Source organism: Chinchilla lanigera, unplaced genomic scaffold (assembly GCF_000276665.1).
Source record: "Chinchilla lanigera isolate Chin_1 unplaced genomic scaffold, ChiLan1.0 scaffold00019, whole genome shotgun sequence".
Classification (NCBI taxonomy): Eukaryota; Metazoa; Chordata; class Mammalia; order Rodentia; family Chinchillidae; genus Chinchilla; species Chinchilla lanigera.
In genome coordinates, this window is record NW_004955420.1 from 529,387 (window position 1) to 554,568 (window position 25,182).

General features: G+C 34.2%; 1 protein-coding gene across 1 annotated transcript; it reads left to right on the forward strand.

Moving 5' to 3' along the window:
* Window positions 1–1,144: 1,144 nt before the first annotated feature.
* Window positions 1,145–24,922, forward strand: Skil (SKI-like proto-oncogene; the record flags this gene model as incomplete). Its single annotated transcript, XM_005382979.2, is given in 6 exon segments — window positions 1,145–2,903; window positions 14,240–14,337; window positions 16,376–16,608; window positions 19,150–19,379; window positions 19,531–19,755; window positions 20,517–24,922. Coding segments are annotated over 6 exon segments (2,043 nt in total). The 3' UTR covers window positions 20,676–24,922.
* Between the last annotated feature and the right edge of the window lie 260 nt (window positions 24,923–25,182).

Genomic DNA, 25,182 nt, shown 5'->3' on the forward strand with positions numbered 1-25,182 from the left:
GGGCGGGGGCGGTGCAGACTCGGGGCGCGGAGGTAACACCCGAGAACTTCGCGGGGACCGGGCGCGCGGGGTTTTCCGCGGCCCTCCCCGCGGCCCCCGCAGTGGGGCGGTGCTGGAGGGTGCTTGGGGTTATCCCAGGCTCCCGCTGCCTGCCCGGGGACCCCCCACGCCTGCCTCCCTCCACCCTCCTTCACACCCCCGGAGGTCCCGGCACCCCCTTCCCAGTCTTCACCCCTTAGGTTAAAGATGGGTGGGAGGCTTTGCGTGGGCGGAGCGCTTCGGGGTTTTGGGGCTCCCCCAGTCTGGGTCGTGCCTCCTGCCCTCTTCCTTGCCCTGAGCAGGCTGAGGTGTCCCTGTGGTGGCGAAAGTCGGTAGGATAGCTAGCTGGTGGCCTTCGCCCTTCATCCTTTGGGTTTGTTTTAAGGTAAATTACTGAGAGTTTGGAAAGCAAAAATTTGTTGTTGTATTTCATTTGGGTTTTCTCTGAAGAAGGAAGTGGAAGAGTATCTTTTCTTTTTCTCTCTTCCTCCATTTGCAGTCTTTGTGAGAGGGCTGTCTGCCTTGTGCTTTTTGTCCCGGATTAATCTTGTTCAAGGATGGAGATTCCCAGGCATGGAGTCTTAAGCTTTTGCTTTCCTTTAAGCAAATTCATTAAACCTTTTAAAGGGAAAGTTAATTTTTACCTAAAGTCATTCCAGAAAAATAGGATACATTGGCTAGACGAATTAATGCTCTTGAGATTGTAGCTTAGTTACATGTGGTGGCTATTTTTTGCGGGGGGGTGGCGAAACCAAACTCCCTTTTTTAAAATTAGAAAATGAAGTAGAGTAATGGATTATTTTTTAGTTTAAATGGCACAACAGAAATCTTGTACTAAATTTTAAGGTGCTGTGTTTAAGGTTGTGAATTTGAGTAGCCTTCCTCCTTTTGAGGGATGTTTTTCTCTTGTTTACCCACCTTGTGAATGGCTTTCCTATTTAAATGAAGGTTCTTGTGGTTAACTGGTGCTAGTTTTAAAGAAATCACTCAAGTGTCACCTTTGGTAAAGTGAACTCAGTTTAAGATTAAGAAATTGGTTTCAAACTGACCCTTTGGCCTCTGGAACAAATTCAAATGTAACTCCCCCATCCCCCTTCTCTTCCAGATTCATTAAAAGAAGAATGAACCATAATCCTTGAAGATAACTGAGCATTTTTCCTTCAGTATCATTTTTGATAATAGAAATTCAAGTGGCATCAGAGGTGCTTCTTATCGGTGTAGAGATTTGTACCAGTCTTCATTTTGTCAACAGAGATCAACAGACCACTTTTAGAGGATATTTGAACCCCCTTCCTTAACTGTCCTTGATGGCAGAAATTTAGTTTGGTTGTGTCATTTTGACTTGTGTTTGAGTCTAGGTTTTATGGCACAGTAATGGCATGAACTTTTAACACGTGCTTTATTTTAGAAAAGCAAAACAACCATACCAAACCATTGCATTGAATTTGGACACCTTGAATTGAGAACTTGATAGCTTTGTTTTACGTATACCTGAAGAACTCAAGAACACAAAAGCTTCCTTAGAAGTGTGCCTCTGAAGATTATATTCTTAGTTACTAGAAGCAAAACGAGAAATTTTATAGCATTTGAAGGAAATTATACTAAGATGTAAGGGCCAAAGCAAAGTTGCAAAATCTGTTGTTTATCTTTGGAGATTAAAATTTTCTATGAGTAAGTTATAAGTGTTTGTATACATTATTCTCTCTTCAAAGAAGCAACTAAGTAAAAATGCAAATATCAGACTTAATTTTTTAAATAGTGTAGCAATGGAGAACCTTCAGACAAATTTCTCCTTGGCTCAGGGCTCAAATAAAAAACTGAATGTGATGGGAGATGATGGTAGCCCACCAGTGAAAAAAATGATGACAGATATTCATACAAACGGAAAAACGATTAATAAGGTGCCGACGGTAAAGAAGGAACATCTGGATGATTATGGAGACACACCGATGGAAACTGATGGAGAACATGTCAAGCGAACATGTACTTCCCTGCCTGAACATTTAAATTTAAATCCCAGTTTGAAACACACATTGGCACAATTCCATTTAAGTAGTCAGAGCTCTCTGGGTGGACCAGCAGCATTTTCCGCTCGGTATTCCCAGGAAAGCATGTCACCCACTGTATTTCTGCCTCTTCCGTCTCCTCAGGTTCTTCCTGGCCCGCTCCTTATCCCTTCTGATAGCTCCACAGAGCTCACCCAGACTGTTTTGGAAGGGGAGTCTGTTTCTTGTTTTCAAGTTGGAGGAGAAAAGAGACTCTGTTTGCCTCAAGTCTTAAATTCTGTTCTCCGAGAATTTTCACTTCAGCAGATAAATACAGTGTGTGATGAATTATATATATATTGTTCAAGGTGTACGTCAGACCAGCTTCATATCTTGAAGGTCCTGGGAATACTTCCATTCAATGCTCCATCCTGTGGGCTGATCACATTAACTGATGCACAAAGACTGTGTAATGCTTTATTGCGGCCACGAACTTTCCTGCAAAATGGTAGCATACTTCCTGCTAAAAACTCTTTGGCCCAATTAAAGGAAACTGGCAGTGCCTTTGAAGTGGAACATGAATGCTTGGGCAAATGTCAGGGTCTGTTTGCACCTCAGTTTTATGTGCAGCCTGATGCTCCATGTATTCAGTGTCTGGAGTGCTGTGGAATGTTTGCACCCCAGACATTTGTGATGCATTCTCACAGATCACCTGACAAAAGAACTTGCCACTGGGGCTTTGAATCAGCCAAATGGCATTGTTATCTTCACGTGAACCAAAAATACTTAGGGACACCTGAAGAAAAGAAACTGAAGATAATTTTAGAGGAAATGAAGGAAAAATTTAATATGAGAAATGGAAAGAGAACTCATTCCAAGGCAAGTTTTTTTTAAGTAGCAATTTTGAATGATAGTGATTTACTTTGAAATCAAAATTCTGTATTTAGCATATGACTTGGTGTGTTTTTAAGAAAACTATTTACCAACAAAAAGCACACTGTTCAAAGTCGTGTTTGCATTGGAATTTTAGTGTTTTCCTTCATTTGACTGTCCAAACAATGTATGAGAGAAGGATAATTCCCATTTTACAGATAAAGCAAATGAGTTCTGGGAAGGTAAATGGCTTTCCCAAAATTATATAGCCAAAGTTAGAGGAGCTTGGGCCTTGTTTTGATCTTTTGTCTTTTTCACACATTCTACATCTTGTTGACTAAATCTGTTGTTTTCCTAGGACTCAAAATAATTTATACTTTGGTGTTATGGTGTTATCTCATTGGCAAATGATACAACTAGCCTAAACCATGTGGGGTTTTAAGACAGCATTTTTTAAGGGTACATCTATGACTTTTCATATTTCTATACTTGGATATTTAGGTTTGCTTAGTGTGGCAAACAAGTAGAAAAGATGTTTGAAGAATTTGTGATTCTAGAAACAAAAAGGGTTTTTTTGGAAAATATTCTAAAAAATTATGACAGCTAGAATGAAATTTATCTTTTTTTTTTGGTTTTTCTTCGGTACTGGGAACCGAACTCACGGCCTTGCGCTTGCCAGGCAGGCACTTTGCCGCTGAGCTAAATCCCCAGCCCCTTAGAATGAAATTTAGATTAGTAAAATATTAATATAACAACCTATCAGTAAAGAGATCTTAAACTTACCATTTTTCCCACTGAATTTCTTGTTAGGCTAAGCTAATATCTTGTGTCTAATTAAGATTTTGAATGGGTGATAGATGAGATTTGAATTTTTAAATAATCAGTTTGAACTGGTTATGTTAAATGTTTTCTCACTTGATTTAATTCATATATAATATCAATAGATAATAAGTATTAAAAGTGTGTCAAGCATTGCTTTTGAGAAGTTTTACATTATTTTTACAACAAAAAGTTGGCCATGTTTTAATAACTTTGAAATTTTTCCACTACTCTTTTAATTTCTTGAAATAGCTGTGTCCTGTATCACAGAAGAAATGAATGATACGTATTAAATGACCTACTGATTGTTCCCAGCAGAGTTAGTTAGGGCCTGGATTGGAATTTAAGATTAGATGTTCTGGGCTTTAGATATCGTGGTGCTTCCAAGGTTTTGAGGGAAATACAGTCAAGTGTAGTTTTAGGACAGAGGTTTGCTTCTGAAGCTCAATGAAGAAGAGACGTTTAGGCTCTCATTTAAGGTAATTTGCTGCTTGCTGCTCTCCAGAAGTTTCTTACATTCTTTGTGAGTGGCAACTAGGTTTACATTCTTCAGCTTCACTTATTAATTTGTTTTAAAACAATTAAAATTTCAAGCCAGCACTCAAAAAATGTAAAACTAGGCTTACAGTTGTATTTGTGCAGGCTTGACTTTTGTGCTCAAGAGGTGATCTGTATTACCACAACGTGGAATACCCCTTTTGATACTTAGAATATCTTGGCCCCAAGCTAATTAGAGGCCTGAGGCTTCCGTGTGGGTAGGTAGCCACATTATTTGCCAGATATGACTCTTGACATAAGCATTTTTGGGATAAACTACTTTGTCTGTGTTCCCCATCCTGTGTAGGGAGAAAAAAATCCAAAAACACAGTGGTGGAGAGGGTTGCCTAACTGAAAATGGATGTTCTCAGGTTTAGCTAAAATTGAAACCATTCTTCATCTGGGCTGTAGTCTCTTACTGTTCTAGAATTTATTAATTTCAATGCACTTTTGGGTTAGGGAAGGTATGAGTTTTTTTTTCCCCCTTTATCTCTGTTGTGCTTTAAATTTTTTTTTTTTCAGTATTTGCATTAGTTTTATGGTGGTATGTTTTGATATAGCTTCCAATTTTATGTGACTTGAAGAGAATTTAAGAAAATTTCCAACAATTTAACCTTTAAGAAAATACCTTTTTGGTTCATATTGTATACATGCTTGAGGTTGTTTTTCTTTGTGCTTTCCATAGCAGGTTTTAAAAATTACTCCTCAAAACTCTGTGAGGAACTGAAAAAAACAAAAAAACCCACTGTGAGGTAGCCCCTTCCCTATGCAGTACTGGGGATTTAGCCGATGGCCTTTGTGCAGAGCTGCATACATTCCCAGCAATTTATTTGTGTATTTTTAAAATTTGAGACAGTATCTAAGCTGCTAACTTGCCCAGGCTGGGCTTTGACTTGGGCATCCACCTGCCTCAGCCTCCCAGAGTGCTAGAGTTATAGGAGTGTGCAGCCGAGATCATAGTTAGGTAGATTTCCTGCTGTCAAATGAAAAATTAGTCCCAGATGGGTAACATGTTCCTGGTTGTATAAATGATAGAATGTGAATTGGGAGTTGAATGTGGGGCTTCTAACTTGAAGTCTAGTAATTTTCCATACTTTGTCTAGAAGCAGAAACAATTCTGTATAAACCTGCATATATAATATGTACTCATATAATTATATATTGTATATAATATGTATATTAAGGTATTTAACTGGGAAAGGGAAACAGACGTAGTCCTTGGTTGGGAAGCATTTTTCGTTATCATCGATGAGTCAGTGAGTTTGCAAAACAAACCAAATTGACCAGAGGAAGGTCATTTTAAAAAGTCAGACCAGGCTTTCTTTTCCTTTTTTTAAAAAAAAGACTATGCTAAGTCTGTTAGGTAAAAGACCTTATGGTTAGTGTAAGTGTAATTTAATAAGCTTATATAGTCAAAGTATTACTTTTGAATTCAAAAATCCCTGAAACTCAATAGGCAATTGTTTGAAATGTAGCAACTTAATTATTTTAAAGGATGGAAATTATATTAATGACCAATAAACTACTTATTTGTATAGCTAGTAGCTATATTAATTTGGTTAGTTAAGTGCTATATTCAGATGGGAGAAATGAGTTGTACAAGTTCAGTGTTCTGAATGAAGAACTGAATTTATTCTTTGTGGAAATGAAAGTTATATTTTGAACTCTTTCTTACTCAGGTCATAAGAAAGATACTTGGTATCAGACCTCCTGTGCAGTATGGTATTATCAGATTATCCTATATGAGCATTTTGTGTTTTTTAATTAGAAAAATGGTTATTTTATTTTATAGGGTACAAATATATGCAAAAATACCATATTTTTGTTTCTTTCTCAAGTCTTAAGTGGTTATTCTGTCAATTTAGAGTTAGATCAAATTTCTATCTGTGGGAGACCATTGCTAAGCAAATTAGTCATTTATGAATAAAATTTGAAGGGTAGTTTTACTTAAGATTATTTTCAAGCACATTAGAAGAGGCCATTTATAGTAAGTTGATAACAAAATTATAGGTGATTCTTCACTGTGACAATATGGCTGACCATCTCTTTATTTAAAGTTCATGGATGGTATATGCCATCAAAATTAGATTCCTAAAATTCAGACTGGACTCTTCATAGGTAAATAAACAACTATACTTTTCATACAAGATTTAGGGTATACTCTGTACTTTATAGATATCCTACAGATAGTTTAAAATTTTTCCCCTGGTTGAGGGTGTAGCTTAGTGATAGAGCACATGCTTAGCATACATGTGCTCCAGTCCCTGGGTGCAGTCTCTAGGACACAAAACAAACTAAAAAAATTTTCCCTTGAAAGCCTATTGGCCCTTCATTACCTTTAGTTTTGAATTTTCTTTTCACTTAATCTCTGTACAGGTCATTGGAATAATAACAGTACAAAGAAGTCTTTCCTTTTGCAAACCGTTGTACATTTCAGAAATGTGCTTCAGTATTAACCTGAAGGAGACTAGAGAGAACGGACAACTACAAAGAGTAGTTATGGAAAAATGTGTTCTAATACTAATTGTGGATTTCATAGTAGCTTGTTACCTCTAGGGTAGTTTGTATTTCGTGATTAGCAAAAATTTTGATCACAGCATAAAATCATTCAGAGTAAGTATCTACAAATATGAGGCACCACTGTCAATGTTGTCTAACTTTGTGGAATTAATAACTGTTTCCCTAAGTTTAGAGACTGATCCTCTGCTCCCTTAGAGCCTAGCATGTCAAAGGCACTCAATGAAATCTTTTTTCTTTCTTTATTTTTTTGGTCTTTTTGAGACAGGGTCTCCCTGCACAGTTTAGGCTGGCCTTGAGCTCACTTTGTAGCCTAGGCTGGTCTCAAACTCCCAATGATCTTTCTGCCTCAGCCCACACCCCCCGCCTCCCTCCCCCCACCAGTACTGGGATTACAGGTGTGCACCACCATGTTTTTAAAAAATTTTATCTTTTTAAAGTATTTTTTTTTTTTTTACAACTCTTAATGGTGTTTTAGAGTATTTTGAGCTTTTTTAAAAAAAATAGTCAAGAGCCTTTAAATACATAGTTTATACATAAATTGTTACTGTAACTCATCGAATCAGAGAATGAATGGGAAGCATGTTGGAAGTTACCAGTTTTTATTCTAGAAATGTAGGATTGTATTTCAGATCACTATTGAAAATTCTATTAATATGTATTTGGGGATTCTTTCTCCAGACATTTTCTTAATTTACCTACAATTATGTGAAGATATTCCTAAACTAAGTGAGAACTGAATATTGGATTCAGATGTATCTAAGGTCTAGTTGTTAGCATACAATTTGCTAGTTGGATATTGTTTACTTAAAGTATGCAAGAAAAAAGCATGAAGCAGATTTATTGTAAAAAGAAACATTTCTGAATCATTTTGTTTTATTTAGCCTTACTATCCAAAAAGACATGTTGATTTGTTCTGTTGGCAGTAATTTCCATTTCCATGTTTGAGACCACTTTTGAGATTTTGAATGGTACAGATCAATACAGACATACTTGGATTAGAGTTTATTTAGAGTACTTTATAAAGATACTCAAAGAGTTTAGAATAATTAAGGTTTTGGAAATTACTCTGTTAATAGCAGGATTTGTAGTCCCTGCTTGTCCCTGGTATTTTATTGGAAATTTTTAGGATTTTGGAATCTTTAGACTTTGGGAGTAGTTGTGTGCAGCTCCCCCCCATTGTTTTAGGAAATACAGACTCTATTCATTTTTACCACTAAAAAAATGGGAAAACTTACATTACCCCGTTGGTGTGAATTCCTTTTTAAACTGCAATATTTCATTCATGGTGCCTTTCTCATCTAGAGAGGTAAGCTCTGCAGAAAATGATATAAATGAGGATTTTTTTCAGATTTCCCCAAGGGTGGTACATAGGTAGTACCATTAGAGAGACGTTAACTCATTACATGTAGTGAATGCCTTGAGACATTTTTAAAATTTTCTTGAGATACCATTTGAGAAGGGTCAGGAGGGTCTTGAAATTAATTTAGTGGGTCACTAGCACTTTAAAAAAAACATGAAATAGAATAAAATGGCGAATAGAGTATATTGTACATAGTAAGGTGAATCTTCATTTTGATATTGCCAGTTTATATTACTTGAAGGCCAGAACAATCTGGGGCCATAACTTTGAAAAAAAAAGTATATGTACTAAAATGAGATAGAAAAGTAAAGCCTTAGATTTAAGCAGGTTCAAAATTGTGACAAATATTTCAGTGAAAATATGACTTTAGTTTTTCCATGTCATTGCAGTAGTAAATGAACTGAACACCACAGAATTGCAGTATACATTTTTTTTAATGTCCCAGGAATTAATGAGATTTTTATCCTTTTGTTCCTTCAAGTTATGGAGTGATACACTACTATGTCACCTAAAGGCTTTGAGATGGTAGTTGCACATTTATTATAAGAACTTAATCCTTTGCTTCGCCTGTGAGCATTTTTAAGCACTTCAAACCTAAAATTGGCTTCGTGAGATAGGTGATGTGATCTTTCAGCCTGTGGGAGCAGCAGGCATTGCTGTGAATCCTGAAGATCCTTTGATAAGTTAATACCGATGCCTAGATCGTATTGTCCTAGTTTTGCATTAGATTGATTAATACCAATGATTACAGTGACGTGAGGCACAAGACTAAGCCTTAAAATCTCATAAGTAGCTATTTGCTACCTTGTAACAGTATTCCATTTCAGATGAGACACTCATTCACAACATGTTAGAATTATGGAGGAAAGCTGATACTGTACTGAAGGATTTGGTTTCCTTCAGTAAGAGTTGTTGGCAGCTCTCTTAAAGGGTGTCTTTTGTATACTTCTGAAATCATTTATTGACCCCTTGAATATCTTAATATTATTTGTGGTAAAAAGCCTCTGACAGGTACACTCAGTTTAAGGACTTATTTCCTACCTAGGTGCCCAGTCATGTGTCTGGTAGACTTGCTAATGATTCATGATGGGCAGGTACGAAGTAAATACGCATTACGTTTTACTTCTTGTATGTACTTCTCATGTTATTAGGAAGGTAGACATAAATTTACTAACCTACTTATTGTCTTATGAACACAAAAAATTGAAAAATTAATCTGTATAATACTTTTTAACTTTTAAATTTTTTTTCATATATTTTTTAAAAGGTTTACATACGATTTTTACTGAGATTTTGGAATTTGAGGCATTGTCATGATTTCTTTAGTTCATCAATGGTTTGACATTAGGACATAGAGATTTTATGAATCTGATCATATAATTAAAAACTAGAGTACGACCTAAAAGCTAAGTTTATTGTTGGCCATTAGTCTAGGTCTTCTAAAGGTCTTAAGGTCTTTCCTTTTTTTAGTATAAATAGGAATGCCTGTAAATGGATAGAGCTGAGTGGGTGGAATTGCTTTTGTTTTTGAAAAGTAAAAACAGAAATCTTTTTTGTAATAAATGAAATCAAGCTCTCTAAATTGTTATTGTGAAATTAATAAGCATTGTATCAAAAATATAATAGTTCTTTATTAGGAAATCTGATTATCAAAGGGTCATAAATATGTAGTAACCATAGTAAGATGCAGAAATTTAGAGAAACTTCCAAAAAAAATTTCTAATTTTTGCTTACAAAAAAGTAACGTACTGCACATTTTAGGACTGTTTAAATTTTGCTTTCATAGATATATGGAGGTTTATGACTTAGAGATTAGAACATTTGGAATTAAATAATGTGTCTGAAATTTTGCTTATGTATGTGAAAATGGAGATGCCATCTGTTCATTTTGAGGTAGGTAATAGTGGGGAAAATAGGTGATAAAAGCATTTAAAAACATTAAGGCTCCCTGATTTAAGCTACTAAAAGACATCCTTTCCTTTGCCCTTCATATAATGTATTTTATTTCAATGTTTAAATACACAAAGGAATTGTTCTCATGTTGAAAGGTAAGATAAAAGGCAATAGATGCTTATATCTTGGTGTCTGATTTTTATTCCTGATAAGTAGCATTAGTGCTATGTCATTTAATTATATTGTTCCTTTTTTTAAAATTTGTATGTTGACAAAAAAGAATAGATGAGAAAGTTTGGCATGTCTGTGACTGTTCTGTTGTGTAATATGTGTTTTTCTTAATTGTTTTTAACACGTAGTTAGGATAATTTGTTATAAATGTGTTTGTAGCTCACCATAGCATATTAGGTAAAATTAACTTACAGCATTTTATCATGATTAGTGTTTTGCATTTCCCTTCCATTTGTATTACTTAATTTGTAAGTCTGATAAAATACAGCCTAAGGACTCTTGGTTGTCTTTGGTGCTTCATGGGTATAAGGATATCAAATATAAAAGATCATTTTAAATTTCATGGTACCAAGTAACCCATTCCTTTGTTGGTTCTGGGGATTAAACCCAGGGACATGAGCATGCTGGGCAGGTGCTGTACCACTGAGCTGCACCTTAAGACCCTCGCTCACAACCTTACAGAAGGCTTCCCTGGGAATTAATGAGCTACACTGGCATTCAAAATTTACTGAACAAATACTGAGTTCCTAGTGTGTGATAGGCTTGGTGCTAGGTACTAAAAATACAAAAGTAATAATGTTTGTGACTTCCATCTGCTGTTGCAGTGGAGGCTAGAGAGGTACTTACTGGCGAAGGAATAAGCCTTGAGGAGTAGGAAATTAAGACATTAGATAATCCTAAAGGGAGGTTTCCTTAGGACCCCTTGGTTTGTGATTCTGTTAGTGGATTGGTGGGAGATCAGGAAGTAAAATAAACAGCAATTAAGAGAGATGAATGTTTAAAAATATACTAGCAGTTATTTAAGATGGTGTTTCAAGTTTAGAGACATCATAGAAATAAAGAGACAGTAGGTTTGGACTGTGAAGAAAAGTAAAAGTCAAAAAATCAAATGAGTTTTGAACTTGACAATTAAAATTTTTCAGATTTCAAGTCATGATCTTTGAAAAACTTCAGAATTTGCTTGCTATTCCAGTATTCATAGTAGGAAAAAAATTTTAAATGTATAAGTCAGTTTTAATGATTTTAATAAAAAATGAAGGAACAACTTACTAGATAGTAAGTACATCTAGAATTGTTAAGTAAGTTTAATGTGGCCAGGTGTGGTGGTACACTCCTGTAATCCTAGCACTCGGAAGGCTGAGGCAGGAGGATCATTGCGAGTTCAAGACCAGCCTGGGCCTCAAAGTGAGCTCAAGGTTAACCTGAACTGCATAGTGAGACCCTGTCTCAAAAAGACCAAAAAAAAAGAAAAAAAAAAAAAAGTTAAAAAAATGAGTTTAACTGGTGAATTGTAGAAAACACATTCTTGTTTAATTAAAAATTACTTTAGATTTCATTTGATTTATTAGATTATCTTCTCCATGCTAATTAATACCTCTTATCACACAGCGTTGGATTTTCAAATATTTTGCCCATTAAGCCACTATTTTGTAAGCACTGTGATTTTTTTTTTTTTTTTTTTTGTACAGGGAATTGAACTCATGACCTTGTGCTTACCAGGCAGGTGCCGTGCCACTGAGCTATATCCTCAGCAAGCACTGTGCTTTTTAATACTTAAATATTTTTTAATGAATTTTAAAATATTTCAGAAAATTTTGAGCTTAAGTGGTGTGCATAACATAATTTATGTCATGTTGACTGATGACTTCTTCAACACCAGTTACTATTCTGTACTCTTGGATAGAGAATGGGACCTTTGAGATAATATTAAATTACTTATCCTGGCCTATGTCAAGGCTCTCAAATTGCCTTGCTTTTTGATGCAGTTTTTATGTTCCTGTTTTTATAGTCTCCTTAGCCTGCAACTGTCAGAGAGAATTTATCATTTACTATTTGTTGCTAGAAGTCAGTTCCTTTACTCATTTACTGCTAGAACTAAGATGTTAGGCTGAGAAACTATATAAACAAGTAATTGATAACTTTTGTAAATAAGCAGTTAAATGTGCCCAGGTTCTGAATATTGTATTAGAATTACGATGAATATTTGAAGTTTTAGAATATTTGATCAGGAATGTGAGTGAGTGAAAAAAACAAAAAACAAAAAAAACTTTAGGCCAGGCTTGGTGGAGCACACTTGTAATCGCAGCACTCAGGAAGATGAGCATCTCCTTGAGTTCAAGGCCAATCTGTACTACAGAGCGAGACCCTGTCTCAAAACAACAATAACAACAAAAACAGAAAACAAGAACAAAAAAACACCTACTCATATAGTGAATGGGCCCTCACTGAACACTCACCTCTTAAATCCTTTTAAAATACTTTCCCTGTAATTTTGTTATTAGCCTTTCAAATCTTTGCCTAGTAATTCTTTACAAAAATGTCTGTGTCCCATCCATACAAGTTACCTGTTTTTGACTTTGGCTTTTTCCTGGCTTTTTCATCTCCCGATGGATCAAATTGTGTGATGTGTGTTCCAGAGCTGCTTCCTTTTCGTTTTCAGCCTGTTTCGTTGAAGCACTGTGCTCCTTGGTCCCCAGGTACACTGGTTTCTTCGCCCACTTTGGTCCTCTGTTAGCAGGTTGTTCCTTATGCTTTCATCGTAACTATTTAACATTCTTCCTTTTCTCTTATCTTGTCTTTGGGTTCTCAGTAGAACCCAGACATCTGGCAAAACAGCACTCCTGTTCTTAGTATTTAGTGGCTATCACAGGTTTATTTATTTTTTTTTTTGTGGTGCTGGGGATTGAGCGCAGAGCCTCACTCTTGCTAGGCAAGTACTCAACCACTGAGCTATATTCTTAGCTCCTGCTTATTGTTGAATGAAGTTGTCATTTTGCACACATCTTGCCTAGTTGCAGATGGGATTGGAGCCTCTCAGAGAAATATTGGAGCCTCTTCAGAGGAAGGGTTCCAAAAAATACCCAGCTGTTCATTTGGACTTTACCTAGTGCATTCCTAATCCTGTTCGCTTACTGTAGTGGATTTGTTTGTTACCCTTCAATCTTTGTTCTTTACTATAACCGTGCCATCTTTCAGTTTCTCCTTTGCTCGTGTACTAGTGAGTCTTGCCCTTTTAAATGTATTCTTTTCCCAAAAGAGCAAGGTCGTTATTATAGTGTAAAAAATGAGGGGTGGAAAAGAGCATAGAACAGACTGTAAAGCAGACCAAAATAAGGGACAAGTGGGTTAACTCTATTCACTTTTAATTTCTGAATCTCATTTGGTTTTTTTAAAATCTGTAAAATGAAGGTAATTGATAACCTGCTCACTGGGGAGGTATTTGTTAGATTAAGCAAGATACATAAAATTTTTAGTAGACACATCCTCACTAAATTACCAGCTTTTATTTACTGGTGTAGCTCATCCTTCAGCACTAAAAGTCGCAGCCAGACAGAACTTTTCACACTTACGAGGAAGTAATTGTTTACTGATATGTGTTAACAGTAGTTTTGGGTTTAGCTTCCCAAAGTACTATTGCTAGAATATTATGCAGTTAATATTCTACCAGTAAGAATATAGTCTAGTTCATTATATGAGCAAAAATAAGACTCAGGTTCCCACTGTTGTACGTTTGCAGAGTATGATTCTGTAAGTATGAAACTTGATGAAGTAATTTCTGATAATCATGATAACATACATACTGAAACTTCCTGTGAGGGGATAATTCATGTAGCAGTCTTCTGAGTTTCAAGTGGCTTGATATGGTAATTTAAGAAGACTGCTGTACTAGAAGATGGCTCTTAAAAACATAACTTTTGGGGCTGGGGATCTAGCTCAGTAGCACAAGTGCCTGCCTGGCAAGTGCAAGGTCCTGAATTTGATTTCCAGCACCTAAAAAAAAGTAACTTTTTTATCCAGTGGTCCTACCCAGCCCTGACAAAATTAAACATCCAGACTGAGGGTGTAGCTCAGTGGTAGAGCATTTACCTGGCTTTCATGAGGCCCTGCATTTGATCTCTATCACTGCCAGAACATACCCACAGACAGACAAATCTGTCGCATTTTCTGCTTTGATAAACTTTACCTTCTACCTTTTTTATAGACTGATACTCCATCAGAACTGGAATTGCAGTCATGGTATCCAGTAATAAAGCAGGAGGGTGAACATGTTTCTCAGACACATTCATTTTTACACCCCAGGTAAGCATTACTGATTTGTTTGTTCATTCATTCATTCATTCACTCATTCATTTATCAGGTATCTGCTAAATACTGTTTTAGGTGCTGGGAATTTTATTATTTAATTTTCTGCCTTTTAAGTATATTACCTTTTAAAATTGAAACTTTTAAAACAGTAACTTTGGGATTTAGTACCTTTTTGCTTGTATTTGTCGTCATGTGGAAATTGTGGGGGGATTGTATATTGCCTAATTAACTCATTAGAAAAATTTGAAGAATCTAAAATGAAATGAAGTATAAATTGTGTTCAATATTTGACATAACCTTTACTTGGTATTTCTGTGGTTTTTCTGGAAGTAATTCATTGCCTTTTCTACCCAGAAGTAAAAAATGAAAGTTTTCCTTTTTTCTGTTCAAAAGGTAAACCAGTTCTTCAAGAGTTTGGCTTGTAACTTTGGTAGTTTAAAAAAAATTCTTTTGGAACTTTGAGGTTTTTTAATAACCACACTTCTCAAAAGCAAGTTTTCATATTTTCAATAAAAGCATACTATTTGTTTAGATCTTTATCTGCTGTTATAAAATCTGTAAGCTTCTTCAGTCATGGTGATGAACAATCTTGAGTATTATTTACAACTGTACAAAAATCATTTTTCTATGTGTTATATTTTGAAATGTCTCTTTTTTTTTTTTTTTTTTTTTTTTTTTGAGACAGGGTCTCACTGTGCAGTTCAGGCTCTTGAGCTCACTTTGTAGCCCAGGCTGGTCTTGAACTTGCAACGATCCTCCTGCCTCAGCTTTCCGAGTGCTGGGATTACAGGCGTGTACCACTATGCCTGGCTCAAATAAGTCTTTTGGGCATTATTAAACCAGTCAGGTTTTTTTTTTTTTTTTTTTTTTTTAAAGCAGAATACTGTTTTCAGATCCAGAGTTCATGATTTTGATAGAGGAGCAACATAGATGTCCTATGCAAAGAAAACAAGATAGTAGGAAATCGATGATCTGATGTTTAGGGGATGAAGTGATAACTGGTTGTATCTTTTCACTAAAGATGACTTAGATAAACAACATTACTTAAATATCTAGCTCAGATTTGTTCTGAGCCTTGCCGATAATCTACTGAACAGTCTTATGTTCACTATGAGCAAAATTGGTAGTTATCCTTTCAATCTTAATTTTGTGCAATTTGTTGTTGCTGTTTTATTGAATAGTAGAAAGTTCTAAAGTATTATACTGTGGTAAGATTGCTCTGCGGAGTTTGATACAAGAAGCACTGCCTGGTATCTGGGCTGTGTTCAGAGACTGTTCTTTCTGCGAGTTATTTAAGAAGGCCCTAGGAGCTCCTCATTGACCTGTTGTGAATCAGCCCAGAGCCATGCAGTGGTTGACTAAAGCAGCCTCACCTAGCAAAGAGCAAGCATTCCTTGTTTTGGAGGATTAAAAACAGTCCTGCAAAGTAACATATGGCTCCTTTTCTCTCTGGAATAACCTTACCTGCTCAGAGCTATTAAAGGGTTTTACTAAGTGCTTCATGTTCCCCACCCCTGGTGGTTTTGAGGGAAGAAGAGACTTTTCACAGTGTCACCGGCATGATGGCGTGTACCTGTGGTCCCAACTACTTGGGAGGCTGAGGTGGGAGGCTCCCTTGAGTCCAGAAGTTCTGGGCTGCAGTACGCTATGCTGATCAGGTGTCCTCGCTAAGTTTGGCATCAATATGGTGGCCTCCTGGGAGCGGGGATCCACCAGGTTGCCTAAGGAGGGGTGAACCGGCCCTGGTCGGAAACCGAGCAGCTCAAAACTCCCGTGCTGATCCGTTTTCACAGTATCTTTTTAGTGCTTAGAAATTACTTGCAAAATAACAAAAGTTCCTCATAATTTTGCTCTTAATGCTTAAAGTACTGATTTTTCTAAGAAATCTTTTCTGTGAACCTTATTTCTGAGTTGTTGTGTTGTCTGTTTGGTTACAAAAACTGAGTTCAACTGTGGAAATATGTCACATATTTTGATTTTTACCTAAAATAATATGTAATATGTGTCTTCCTTTGCCTTTCTTTGTTTTCAGCTATTACTTATACATGTGTGATAAAGTAGTTGCCCCAAATGTGTCACTTACTTCTGCTGTATCCCATTCTAAAGAGGTCACAAAGACAGAGGCAAGTAAATCTGTATTAAGACAGTCAGAGAAGCCTCATAGTAGCAGTAAATATCAAAAAACAGTGTCTTATCCAGATGTCTCACTTGAAGAACAAGAGAAAATGGATTTAAAAACAAGTAAAGAGTTATACAGCCGTTTAGGTAAGTATCTGGAATTACATTTTAAAAATCAGATATTAACACATTCATTTATTATTTTGAATGAGCTTTTTAAATTTAAGCTAATTTTTTACATAATTTAAGCTTCTACCTTAAAAATGTCACTTTTCAAAACTGGATGATTCCTTTCTTTGAACTTTAATTGCTATACTTTTCTAGAATGGTAATAACTGAAATTTATGTATCTTTGTATATATTATATATATATGTACACACTTTTTTTTAACATGGCTTTACATTGCAAATGATTTTTGATTTTCTTTTTTTTTGTTGTTGTTGATTTTTTATTTGTATTTTTTCCTCCCTATCTTTTGCTGCTGTGATATTTCTTCACTTAGGTCCCTATTTTTTAATTTTCTGTGAGGTGAAAAAACCATGTAACTAACATTAATAAGTATACATAAGGAGGAGTAGTCAGGTGTAAAAGTTGGGGAAATGTAAGTCATGGAATAAAGCAGTGATTAAAAGCTCTGGGAGCCAAACAGATGGCATAAATGAAGAATGCTGACTTATCATTTGAAAGAAAGAAAGCTGCCTGTCTACTATGCCTTTAAAAGAAATACTGACCAAATGGGACAGGTACAGTATACTCAGACACATGGTCTATGTTGTAGACCGTGTAGAAGCCTAGCTTTATTTGGTGCTTAGGCAGTGTGACAGTTATTTTAGCTGTCCTGGAACAGTTGGAAAATCTTCTAGTTGAACTGTTTTTGTAGATATTGAGACTCTTCAGTGTTTTCTATATTTTAGAGATTCTTAAATTCAGGTTCGTTTATATTTAAATGTGGTAAGCAATAGTAATATACTATTATGTCATATGTGCATTATATTTTATTTCCGAAATTAATTCTAGTGAGTTTTAAAAAAATAGTTGATAAAATTCACATATCCCTTTAAAGGGATAAATTTACTTTAAAGGGATAAATTCACTTTATCCTTTTAAAGTGTACAATTCAGTGGTTATTAGTAGAATCACAAAGTTGTGTAGCCATCACAACTTTTTAATTTCAGAACATTTTCATCACTCCATAAAGAAATCTCATCATCCTTTTGGCAGCCACTCATCTTTCTTATTTTCCCCTCACCTCTGGCAATCACTAACCTATTTTTTGTCTCTTTGCATTTGCCTGTTTTGGACATTTAATATAAAGAGTTATATGTGACTTCTGTGTCTTGTTTCTTTCACTAAGCCTAATATTTTCTCAGTCCATGTTCTTATATCAGTATTTTTCTTTTTTATAGCTTAATATTTCATTGTGTGGATATGTCTTATTTTCTTTATCTGTTCATCCGTTGCTGGATATTTGTACTGTGCCCACATTTTGGCTGCTAGGAATAATTATGCTACTATAAACACTTGTGTATAAATTTTAGAGTGAGCATATGTTTCTAGTTCGTTTGACTATATATTCAGGAGTGTAGTTGCTGGGTCATATGGTAGTATGTTGACAATTTGAGAGACTAGTAAACTGTTTTCCAAAGCAGCTGTATCATTTTATATTCCCTCTAGTAGTTTAGGAGGGTTTCAGTTTGTGTACATTTTTGTTAATACTTGCTATTGTGTGTCTTTTGAATATAGCTATTGTAGTAATTGGGAAGTGCTATCATTGTGTTTTTGATTTGTTACTCCCTAATGACTGATGATATTGAATATCTTTTTATGTTTTACTGGGTATTGCATGTTTTCTTTGGAGAAAACTCTTCAGATCTTTGTCTGTTTTAAATTGGGTTATCTCTTTACTCTTGAGTTGTAAGTTAATATTCTGGATACTCTATGTTATCATGTATATAATATACCATTGTCAGTTGTTTACTTAATTTCTTCTTAGTGACCATTGAAGCATACAAATTTTCAATTTTTGTGAAGTCCAGCTATTTTCTTTGATTACTAGCTTCAGATATGTTGTGTAATCCAAGATCAGGAACATTTATATTTAAGAATTTTAGCTCTTACATTTAGGTTTTTTATCCCTTTTGAGCTTATTTTTATAAGATATGAAGTCCAGTCTTTTGCATTTGTTAAAAAGATTATTCTTTCCTGATTGCATTATCTTTCCTTCCATGTCAAAAAACAATTGGCTGTAAAAGTATGGGTTTACATATTTCTGGACTAAAAATTCTTTTCCATTGATTTATTGCTTTGTAGTAAGTTTTCTTTTGTTATTTTGGATTCCTTGTATTTCCATATGAATCTTAGAATATACTTGTTAATTTTGCAAAAATGAGTTGGAATTTTGATAGAAGTTGCACTGAATAAGTTGGTCAAATAGGGAATATTGCTTGTCTTATTATCAAGGCTTCAATCTATGAATATGGGAAATCTTTCCATGTACTCAGATTTTTTATTTCTTTCAGCAATGTTTTGTAGTTGTCATTGTATACATCTACTACCTTGTTAAATTTATTTCTAAACATTTTGTATTTGATCTGTAAATGGAATTGTTTTCTTAATTTTGTTTATGAGTTAGTCTAGTGACTTTTTAAGAGTTATATTCATACTCTGCTACTTTTTTTCCCTCAAAGATACATCATTCTCAAGTAATTCTACAAGTAAAAAGAAATCTGATTCTGCCACCTGTGACTTAATAAGAGACACAAGCAAGCATGATGCTGTACCTTCATCCCCACTTCTTGTCAAAGATGTTACTTGTGAGGATGATAAGGGAAAGATCATGGAAGAAGTAATGAGAACTTACGTAAAACAACAAGAAAAGCTGAACTCAATTTTGCAAAAGAAGCAACAACTGCAGATGGTAAAGTTTTTATCTAAACAGTAGTACATTATAAAAAGAAACTTTACCATTTTCTGAGTAAGAAAAGATGACAAGCAGAAAATGTACTTCAGATTATTCAGAGTAATGTAAAAATTGTATTGTGATTGTTTTTTTTTTTTTAATGTTACAGGAAGTGGAAATGTTGAGTAGTTCAAAAGCTATGAAGGAACTCACTGAAGAACAACAGAATTTGCAGAAGGAGCTGGAATGTTTGCAGAATGAACATGCTCAAAGAATGGAAGAATTTTATGTTGAACAGAAAGACTTAGAGAAAAAATTGGAGCAGGTAATGAAGCAGAAATGTACCTGTGACTCAAATTTAGAAAAAGACAAAGAGGCTGAATATGCAGCACAGGTAAGAATTACTCAGTTTGTATAATGCCCTTTCATCATGGAAATGGAAATTGTTACTTCTTTTTTAAAGAAATTAAGATTTGCCAAGCTTATTTTATTAGGCTACATTTGAAAATAGATAATTATGTTAAGCATAAATCTTTGCTGTATCATCCATGATGATTTTTTTGACCTTTGTTACTTTAAACTTTTATTGGGTTTCTATAATTTAATTACTTAAATTGCTTATCACTAGCTTTTTGCAAAGAATTTATATTATTTTGGGCTAGGAATGTAGCTTGCTGGTAGAGTACTTGCTCAGCATACCTGAGGTCCTGCACTTGATTTCCCATTCCACGAAAATAAATGAGTACTTTTTTAAAATACAAATTTTGACATTATTTTAATTTAATGTATAGGCTTTTAAGCCCCAAGATTAACAGACGAGCTATTGTGCACAATATTGAGAAGTACCAGAGGCAAAATCAGCAATTTTTGTTAGTAGTAGCTCACTATTCAGAGGTGAACAAATAACTAATATGAGCAGACGACAGGCTGTGACAGGTATTGCGAAAGTGTTCATTTCTCTTGATCCTTTGCAGTGTCCTTAATTTGATGTTACGTTAAAATGTCAAGTAAAAAGTAGCAGACATTCAAGGGATTGTATATACATGAAATAGGTCATTTTGTGAAAAAGTAATTTTAAAGTAGGTTTTGCCCAGATAGAATTAAATGGGAAAAGAAAATTGAATGAAAACTGACATAACCTTTTAAATCACACAGTTGGCAGAACTGAGACAGAGGTTGGATCATGCTGAGGCGGATAGACAAGAACTCCAAGATGAACTCAGACAGGAACGGGAGGCAAGACAGAAGTTAGAGATGATGATAAAAGAGCTAAAGCTGCAAATTTTGAAATCATCAAAGACTGCTAAAGAGTAGAAACTGTTAAAAGAGATTCATCCGTGTATTACAGGGTTTTATTGTTTGTTGCTTGCTTTGATAACTGAATCCTGAATATTTTATTTGCATGAGGATAACTACACATTCTGTCCATTTGTAGATCAGAGAAAGTGAAGAGATTATATATTAGTACATAAATTTTTACATTTTTCAAATGAATGAAAACCTATGTTTCTTTGTACATTTAACCCCCGGTCAGCTTGGTAACAATAGTGTATGGTTTCAACTAGTAGACAATTACCTATATTTGTAATGCAAATTTAATAATTGTATACCTTTTAAAAGCTGCATTATGTGATGGATAATAGCCGTGGTCAATTTTGTTACCCATATTTCAGATTCAGTTTTAGATCCAGTGGTGGCAACAGAATTCAAATATGTAATACAGCGCTACCCAAGGAGTTGAATTTTCATTTTTCTTAACACAATCTACTTTTAAGTTGATATAGTATACTCATTATTATACACAAAATTGTCTATTACTTTGCCCAAACTGTGGAATGAATTCCCACCAGTTTTTTCCTTTTAATGTCTCCTGAGAGAGATTTCATTAATGAAGTTATAGCATACCCCATGGACACAGAGAGGAAGTATGACATGCTTTGTTTGTTGTTCATTGCTGTTAAACACAAAAAGCAGTTGTATTTTGTCTTTTAGTTTAAATGTGGTTGTATTTAGAATTTTTTGCAGTAAATTCAGAAAATTAATTTCTAAACTTCTGTTAATGGTATTAATAGTGGTGTGAAAATATTAATGTTCTTGAGAAAAACTGATTCCATTGATGTACATTAGTTTCTATATGATTCATAATCTTCCTGTACAGTTTTTATATGTAGTTATGGGTCTTAATGAAATTTATATAATGAATTTGTTTCCCTTTAAATTATAAAGTATTAAACAGCTTGAAAGGTTATTTTGGACTTTTGTATGTTTAAATGTTATCTTACCAAAATTTGCACAAATGGACCATTTTCAGTTACACTTTAATATCAAAATCAGGAGTTTACAGTCAATAATAGAGTTTGATAGTTTAATACAGGACAGTTTAATTATTTGCTTCTCAAGGTTTTTAGATCATTTTTAGATGGCAAAAGAATTCCACAGTTTGGGGAATGGCAACATCTGCACTTTTTTTTTTTTTTGCACAGAAAAGTCATTTTAAATAGAAAATTTCACATTAGCTGATTCTTAGCTTAAAGGTAAAGTTCTCATTGTGCATCTTTTTAAAGAAAGTTTTCTGAAACTACCATGGACATTATTCTATGAATTTTCTTTTTCATGTTCTCTCGTAAGGTACTATATGACATTACTCAAGCTATTTTTCTTTTTTAAGTTCTTTTTTTTTTTTTTTTTTTGAGTGCTGGAAATTGAACTCCGGACCTTGCGCTTGCTAGGCAGGTGCTTGTGCCGCTGAGCTGTATCCCCACCCCTATTTTATTTTTTAAAATTTGTCAGTTTTATACTGTTTGCAGCATAGAAGATACTTTAATGATACAGAACTTCAAAACTCTCTTAGGTTATCGTGTAAGTAGCTGTTTTCATATTTTGTTTAATGGTACTCACATATCCAAAAAGAACTTTTATACTTCCCAGTTTCTTTAAATATAGTGTATTCTAATGTGTATTTTGTATTTAAATTTTATTAACCCTGTAATATGATTTGTTGATTCTTGGAGTCTCTTCAAGGATGAACAAATGTTAAAATAATGCATAAAAGTAAATGTTTAAAATGACATATTCTCCCAGTGCCATTTATTTAGATTTGGGCAAAGAAAAATCACAGACCTTTATGATACAGCTTTATTTGGTTGTAAGGTAATTATGTCACAAGTCACCTTTTTGGGGAGACAAACTCAATCAACTTTAATTTCATTTATTTTTCTAATTTACTCAAAAGCTTTTTGCTGATTTTATTTAGTAAATGGTAAGCTTACCTAGGTTTCAACCCAAAATGTCTAAAATAAATTGCTTATCTTTGAGATATTTTATTTTAGAATTCTTAACAGGTCCTTAAACACCATTAAATTATTTATAAACTCTTGATTTAGAATTGAGTAAAGAAATTTTTTTCTAATCTTTACATAATGCAAACTTGCCACATGACATTGTATAGTCTTCATTTTCCAGAAGAAACATGGATGTGCCATAGGTTTCTAACTTCCTTGAGAATAGTTTTTTAGTCAGTTGTAAATATTACTGTTAAAAGTAACTAAGATAAATTGTACCACATAGCTTGAAAACAATATAGAGATTTTGTAATACTTAAAAAGTGACCTCTGCTAAAAATCTTACCCATATAGAACTTATTCTTCTATTTCTTGCATGCTCATTTTGTGTGCTGGTTGCTAACTTAAAGTTTGTTTTGGTGTTAGTTTTGTGTGCCAAGTTCATTAGGCAAGCAGCTTTTTCCTCAGACGTCATAATATTCTTTTGGGAAAGATAAAAACGTTTACTCTACAAAGCTGCACTAAAGGAACAGCCCCTAAAGAGTTTTGCTAGAGCATCTTTAGAAAGAAGAAAGAACATTAGCTTACTAGGTGATGAGTGATGTTAAATTGGGTGGGTGGTCACATTTTCTATAGTTTAAACTTTATGAGAAAAATAAACCAAATCTTTAAAGTCAGTCAATATAAAACCTGCTGTCATTGAGGAAACTCTTAAACCACACAAATTTTACAAATGCAGCCTTTAATGCTATGAGAAGATTTTGCCAATAACTTAAGTTTGGCTTGTGCTTTAATTTTTGTGAAATGTGTTTTTTTGCCTGCATTTCTGTGTCTGGGAGAATTAGGATGTTTTATGCTTCTTGAACTAATTTTATAACATATTTAATATATTACCAGGTTAGATATAAAATCACTTGTAAATATTGAATTATAAAGCAGTTATTAAAGTAGGTGAAATCAAGTGCTAGGATATTTGCAGGTTACTCATATCTTTTAGAAGTCACAGACAGTTCTTTTGCACATCTGTGGTTTCTATTTGAAGGAAAATAAAATGAAAGGGCAACTCTAATGTAAAACATGCTGAAGGCATTTCCCTAGAATTAATGGCAGAGTTAGCACTGAAGGTTTTTGATCAGCTTCTGAAGTTTTCTTCTCAATGATATATGTTTTGATTATTTAGGAAAGAATACTCATTTGTTTATTTTCCCATTATGCGTTTAATCCACATGACATTAAAAATTAATATAATGGAAAATTGTGCTCATACTGTACATTTATTCCTGTGCTTGGAACTACTTGTTAATAGTTTTTATTGATGCTGGCAGCAATAAAGAACATATAACTGCTATATTATATGTTGTGGAATTGAATAATTTAAACAGTTTAAAAATTTTTCTAGTGTAGGATATTAAGCATTTCCACTATTGGAAGAAAAGCATATGGTTATTTTATATTGCATTTTGTCTAAAGGACAGTCTTTTTTTCTTTTTAATGTTTCCACTTAAATGGCTTCTAAACTAGAATGCAATTTGTAGCTTGTTTAGAAATAGAATTAAACGTCTTATGTAGTGCTATTTTTTAATTTGGAGGTGATCAATTGTAAAAACAAACTTAAAAATTAAGCCCAGAAAAGAAAGTAGTGTTTAAAGTTAGTTTAATGTAAGAGAAATTTATAAGATTTTTTTCTCCAATAGATACCTCACTTGAAAATAAAGCACAGCATACTGAAATTAGTTCTAGTAGAAACATCCTACTAAAACAGTTGTGAAATCTAGAATATCTTTTGAGAAATTCGAGTTTGTGAGAAATAAAACATACTTGGCTTTTAACTATTCTGTTAAAAGTACTTGTTTATCCTGATAATTTTAAGCCAACATAGCAGTCTTAAGTTATTTCTGAATTTCTAACCTGTGAAGGCAGTCATTGAATTAACTTGTTCTGTAACTGTTGAAACAAATTGATTATATTGACCATAATTTGATTTATAATTTTGCAAATGATGTACAGTTTTATGATTAAAATTGCTGTGGTTGGTTGCATTACATGACATACAAAACTGTCCTACCTCACGTGAATAAATATTTTATATGGTTTTACTAAAAAATAAGACTCATCTATCTGGTCACTTAGTTTACGAATTTGAATTTATTGAAACATGACATACTGTGCCCTTAGCTTATACCTCAACTGTATTTTGTGTTGTTTTCCATTTTCATGCCTTGTAAATAACTTGTATAGATTGTGGATCAAATTCCAAATAAAAACTTTTAATGCCAGTGAGATTTGATTGAAGTCATCTCAGTATCTTCGTTTAGCTTAATTAACCTTTTCTCCCTTTAAAATGTTATTCACTACATGCTGAATCACATGAAAACCCTATTTTACTGTAAAATGTGCAATTGTATATTTCAGTGATGAAATTGCCAGCGTTTTGTGATCATTCTATTTCATACTTGGGCTCTTGTTTTAACATCTTTGTCCCAGCCATGTTATATATTACCTATTACTACCTTACAACGGGAGAATTAAAACTTAGCATT